The sequence below is a fragment of the Limulus polyphemus genome, unplaced genomic scaffold, assembly GCF_000517525.1.
Source record: "Limulus polyphemus unplaced genomic scaffold, Limulus_polyphemus-2.1.2 Scaffold4852, whole genome shotgun sequence".
NCBI classification, from domain to species: Eukaryota; Metazoa; Arthropoda; class Merostomata; order Xiphosura; family Limulidae; genus Limulus; species Limulus polyphemus.
In genome coordinates this window covers 70307-76559 of record NW_013670462.1, presented here as the reverse complement: position 1 = coordinate 76559, position 6253 = coordinate 70307, and the positions used below count along the sequence as shown (strand labels likewise).

The following is a 6253-nucleotide window of genomic DNA, read 5'->3' as shown; positions in this document are numbered from 1 at the left end:
AGTGAGTTTAAGAGTGATAACTATATAAATGATAAAGGCTGCCTTTAAGGTGTTTTTTTTTAATTTATTTATTAATAGTTTTAGTTTAGTGTAGAGAATGGGACAGCCAAGATGGACCAATAGGTCCCATGTTGTATTAAAACATTATATTATGTTATAATTGTTTTATTCAAAGTGTAGTAATGTATTGAGTTGTATTACTAACCCAAAAAGCCAGTGGACAGTGAAGTGTGGAACAGAGAGAAGTCATCCATATGATATTGTCTAAGTCTAAGAGATCATTTAATGTGATAGATAATCTCACAGTAAAAGCTAAATACCTGCCCATTATTTGTAAAATAATTATGTAATTATGGAAAAGTTTGGTGGATTACCTTAATAGTAGCTACTGAGTAATAATTATCTAAATATGGAAAAGTTTGGTGGATTACCTTAATAGTAACTACTGAATAATAATTATCTAAATATGGAAAAGTTTGGTGGATTACCTTAATAGTAGCTACTGAGTAATAGTTATCTAAATATGGAAAAGTTTGGTGGATTACCTTAATAGTAGCTACTGAGTAATAGTTATCTAAATATGGAAAAGTTTGGTGGATTACCTTAATAGTAGCTACTGAGTAATAGTTATCTAAATATGGAAAAGTTTGATGGATTACCTTAATAGTAACTACTGAATAATAATTATCTAAATATGGAAAAGTTTGGTGGATTACCTTAATAGTAACTACTGAGTAATAATTATCTAAATATGGAAAAGTTTGGTGGATTACCTTAATAGTAACTACTGAATAATGATTATCTAAATATGGAAAAGTTTGATGGATTACCTTAATAGTAGCTACTGAATAATAATTATCTAAATATGGAAAAGTTTGGTGGATTACCTTAATAGTAGCTACTGAGTAATAGTTATCTAAATATGGAAAAGTTTGGTGAATGATTGTAGGTACTAGGTAATAAAAAGTTTTGTGGATTGGTTTGATGGTAGGTTTTAAGTATTTACTTTACTGAATACAGACAAAATTTCTACTAAAAGTTATTTTTCTCCATATATAAACTTCTCCCCTAAAACACTCGGAGAATTCTTGACTTTACACTGGTGATATAGCTTATATGTTACAAAAAATTATAAAATAAATTACTAACACTATAAAAATAATTTCGCTTCAGCCCAATGTTTGTGAATTTCATTGATTAGCCGATCATATTAAGAAAAGCTTTACAGTGTGCATTAGGACATAAATACATACTTATGAAAAATGACTAATCAGACCTAATAAAAAAAGAACAGTTTTATTGAAACTCCAAGTTTTGGCTTATGCCTTTGTTAAGGGTTACAGCATCACATACAGACTGATAACCAAGAAGTAGTGGTAATGTCATGTATTATCGCATGCATGTTAAATAGAATTAGAATGATTAATTGACTGAAAATCTCAAGCTATCAAACACACACAAATAATAATTACAAAGGCCAAGAATTATTTCTGTTTATTTTAGGTTTATAAGATGGAATCAAGAGAGAGACACTGTGAATTTATGGTCAGTGAAACTATTACATTTTGGTATAGCGTAGTCTTAAATGGTGGTTTATCTAACGTATCATGTTTCATTAGAAAGTGTTCAGTCATGGCCTCTTTATAATCCAAGTTCACGGTGGCACAGATGTGTTCCTTAAGATGTTCATGTACGACTGGTTTCACCAATGTATTTATCATCACACTGTGTACATTTTATTTTATGTATTACATTTTTAACAGTACAAAAGTCATCCAATCCATTATATCTGGTTTTATATGATTCTCTAACTCTTAAGAAAGGCATAAACTGAAATGTGAGATTTGAATAAAATCGTTATTTTCTGGAATGTAATTAGTCCATTTTTTTGATTGAAAGATATAAAGTCTGATATTTAAAGTAAATGTTATGAAGTATAAGGAGAAACAACATTGTGTGTTTTTTGTCATTTATACTTAATCATTTCAAAGTTAAAAAAGTTTAATTCTGATGTTTGTTTTCAAATTACAAATGTTCTTAGGAAAATAAACTACACTATATAAACACCATGCCTAATTTAATGAAAAGTTAATAAGAAAATTTGCTTAAAATCAAGTTAAACCTAGAATTACTGATAGAATATGGACTCCAATGGCTTTGAAGCACATTTTTTAAAACTATTTTTGTTTTAGTCCATGACTTCATTGGTTACAGAGTCTCTAATAACACAAAACTTTTTTAAACAAAAATATCATCAATATTGCACTTAATCATATTGACTCCCTCCCACCTAGATAATTACTGCTGGGGTCTGTATGAACCCCAACACCTTTTATATGGAAAAATGTGATGCAATCTGTGGACTCTAGTGATAATGAATAGTGTCAAAATAAGTCAGTAATTTGAGAGTTAAAAGAGAATTTTTGAAATTACTTTATTTTAGCATTGTTTACATGCACAAAAATATCTATTCTTTGCTTAGAACGGGAAAGATAGGAACTCTGACTGTCCAAACAGATGCAGGGGAGGAAGGTATTAAAAATGATGTGTCAGAAATACATATTCCAGGGACTTTCAGTGTCTTTAACTTGAATGAGAATGCATCCAAGTTATATATTGGAGGTATACCAGAAGCTGCTAAGGTAAGTTACTGAATACTAACATAATCTCGGGACATCCAGTTGCTAAGAATGCATCATGTAGTTTTACAATAATACATTAAGCCTTGTTTTTTAGATATATCTGTGTTTGTGCATCATAGATTTAACATTTTTTGTTTACATTTTAATGAGTGTTATTTGTTTGATGAAATTTTTGTGGTTTTTAGTGATGACCTTTTGGTACTCGAAAGCCATTAAAAATTTGAAGCAGCTAAAGTTATTAGTAGACGAGGCCTACATAAGCTGTATTGATGGATACTGTATTTTTATATGTAAGAAGAAATTATTTTAAACTGTTAAAACATCCAACAAATCAGTATCAGGTTTACGGTGATGTAATATCACACAAACTACTGTTCAGTTGTATAGTTTATAATATATTTTATGTGTTTTAGATTCAGAAAGATGTTCAGACCAGAACATTTACGGGATGTATAGAAGAAGTAGATTTTGGAGAAACACCAGTAGGTCTCTGGAACTTTGTAAAAGCCCAAAATAACTTTGAAGGTTGTGTGGGGAGAGACAAGCTTGTTACGCTCGTTACCTCTAATGGGCTGAGATTTGATGGTAGAGGCTATGCTATTATGCCTGGTGAACGGCACAATTTTGCCCGAGAAATCATAGTAATCTTAGAGTTTAAAACCTATGCTGAAGAAGGTTTACTGTTCCTTGTAGAAAATGGAGTGAGTTATTTTATTGAAACATTAAATATGATGTAAAAAACTGATCAAAGTTAAACTTTTCAACCATTGTAAATCAATATTTTATGAATATTGTTTTTATTCTCCTGAGCAAAGTGTAATGTTTTCAGTTAATTAATTAATTTTTTCTGTTTCTCACCATTTTGAAGCCACTTTCCGTTGTTTTTTTTTTGTGACATATTTTCCTTTATTTATTTTTGTTTTTTGTGGCATATTTTCCTTTATCTATTTTTTTGTGATGTATTTTCCTTTATATATATATATATATTTGTGGCATATTTTGCTATATATTTTTTGTGGCATATTTTGCTATATCTATTTTTTGTGGCATATTTTCCTTTATCTATTCTTTTCTTTTGTGGCATATTTTCCTTTATATATAATATATAATATATATATATATATATATTTGTGGCATATTTTGATATATATTTTTTTGTGGCATATTTTCCTTTATCTATTTTTTTCTTTTGTGTCATATTTTCCTTTATATATAATATATATATATATATTTGTGGCATATTTTGATATATATTTTTTTGTAGCATATTTTTTATCTATTTTTTATGACATATTTCCCTTTAACTATTTTTTTGGCACATTTCCTTTATCAATTTTGTTTTCTTTGGAGCATATTTACCTTTATCAATTTCTTTTTGTGGTATATTTTCCCTTATCTGTATTTTGGTTTTTGTGGCATATTTTGCTATATCTATTTTTGTTTTTTTGTGGCATATTTTTATTTATCTATTTTTTTGTAGCATATTTTTACTTATCTATTTTTTTGTGGCATATTTTCCTTTATCTATTTTTGTTGTTTTTTAATATATTTATTATTAATTTGACACATTTTGCATAGGCTCAAAATAGGTAATGTTTTTACAAAAACGTCTTGAGTTTAAATTCAAAACTAAGAAAGATTAAATCAATTGTTCCAAAAAACGTTTTTGATTTCAGTAGTTTCAGATGGATCATTTTGCAGTCGTTAGATGTTATTGTTATATTTGTTATAACAACTATAACACAAACAATAGAGGAATAGAGTTAAATATTGACAGAGTTTTGTGATGGCATAGATAACGTTTTTTCTTTTGTAAACAAAATATGTTAAATAATCTTTTTGAAGTTATCAGTGTTTTCAATTGTTCTGATAAATGGAACGAAGCATTACTTTTGATTTCAGGTTTTAATTCTTATATCTGTTAAGGAAGTAATAAATTGTACATGTTTCTGTATGTATTTATTAATTATAGCTTAACTTAAAATTAAATATGATTGAGAACAAATTATAAAACAATATCTTTATTTTTAACAGAACAACTTTTTTGCCTTGGAGCTGCAAGAGGGCCGTCTGTTCTCCAAACTCATGCTGGATGGAAATCTTGTGGTACTTAAGTCACCAAATGTTTACAACAATGGAAGCTGGCATAGAGTAGAGGCAAAGAGAGTTGGAAAGGACACATTACTGTCTGTAAGTACATGGTAAAATTCAAATGAAATAAAATGTTGAAATTGATTTATGTCTTTCAAAAGAGATATCCCACAGAGATACTTTTATAGGAATAGATACTACGTGAGCCATTTCAAACAAGTACAGTGTATATGTGGTCTCTAAAAGTAAGATAATTTAAACAGGTATTTGGAGACAAGGCAGATTAAACAGATACTCTGTAATACATGATTTCCAAAATAAAGCAGTTTAAATAGTTTCTGTACTAGGTGTAGTCTCCAAAAACAAGGCCATTTGAATACTTTGTAAAGAGTCCTTTTAAAGGTAAGGCAGTTGAAGCAGAAACTTTAACATGCAATTCCTGTAAACAAAATAGTTTAAACAGATATTTAGTAATGTGTGGTCCATATAAGCAAGCAATTTTAAATTGATACTCTATAAACAGGGTAGTTGAAACATACACCCCATAAGGGGTGGTCATTGTAGAAAATATATTTGAATCATACATTTTGTAAGGTGTGGTTGCTATAAACAAGATAACTGAAACATACATTTTGTCACTGTAAGCAAGACAGTTAAAACATACATGTTGTTAGGTGTGGTAACTGTAAGCAAGACAGTTGAAACATACATGATGTTAGATGTGGTCACTGTAAACAAGACAGTTGAAACATACATGTTGTTAGGTGTGGTCATATAAGCAAAACAGTTGAAACATAGATGTTGTTAGGTGTGGTAACTGTAAGCAAGACAGTTGAAACATAGATGTTGTTAGGTGTGGTCACTGTGAACAAGACAGTTGAAACATAGATGTTGTTAGGTGTGGTAACTGTAAGCAAGACAGTTGAAACATAGATGTTGTCAGGTGTGGTCACTGTAAACAAGATATTCTACTCTTCTTACTCTGCTGTATCAGAGTATTTGAAAATATGCTCACCATCATCTAGATCTCTGAGTCATTCACAATCTACCTTTTGGTCAAGTCATAATTAGAGTAACTTATCAGTGATATACCAGTTCAACAACTGGTAATTTCATAGATTGATTGAGTTAGAGCACCACGTTATTGAGTGGCTGGTAAGGTCAGGTTGACAAATATCATGTAGAGGGTAGAGTAAGGACCATGTTACTGGGAGTTGGTTAGGTCAGGTTGACAAACATCATGTGAAGGGTGTAGTAAGGACCATGTTACTGAGAGTTGGTAAGGTCAGGTTGACAAACATCATGTGAAGGGTATAGTAAGGACCATGTTACTGAGAGTTGATAAGGCCAGGTTGACAAACATCATGGGAAGGGTGTAGTAAGGACTATGTTGTTGAGTGGGTTGTAAGGCCAGGTTGACAAACATCATGTGAAGGGTATAGTAAGGACCATGTTAATGAGAGTTGATAAGGCCAGGTTGACAAACATCATGGGAAGGGTGTAGTAAGGACTATGTTGTT

The 6253-nt window shown here is 30.1% G+C and overlaps 1 protein-coding gene across 2 annotated transcripts in view; it reads left to right on the top strand.

Moving 5' to 3' along the window:
- LOC106471778 (laminin subunit alpha-like) overlaps positions 1-6253 on the top strand; it is a 20837-nt gene that overhangs the window by 7038 nt on the left and 7546 nt on the right. For both annotated transcript variants that reach the window (XM_022400392.1, XM_022400393.1), the window contains 3 exons: positions 2483-2642; positions 3056-3343; positions 4677-4832. In XM_022400392.1, coding sequence (XP_022256100.1) covers positions 2483-2642; positions 3056-3343; positions 4677-4832 — 604 coding nt within the window. The remainder of the gene's footprint in view (positions 1-2482; positions 2643-3055; positions 3344-4676; positions 4833-6253) is intronic.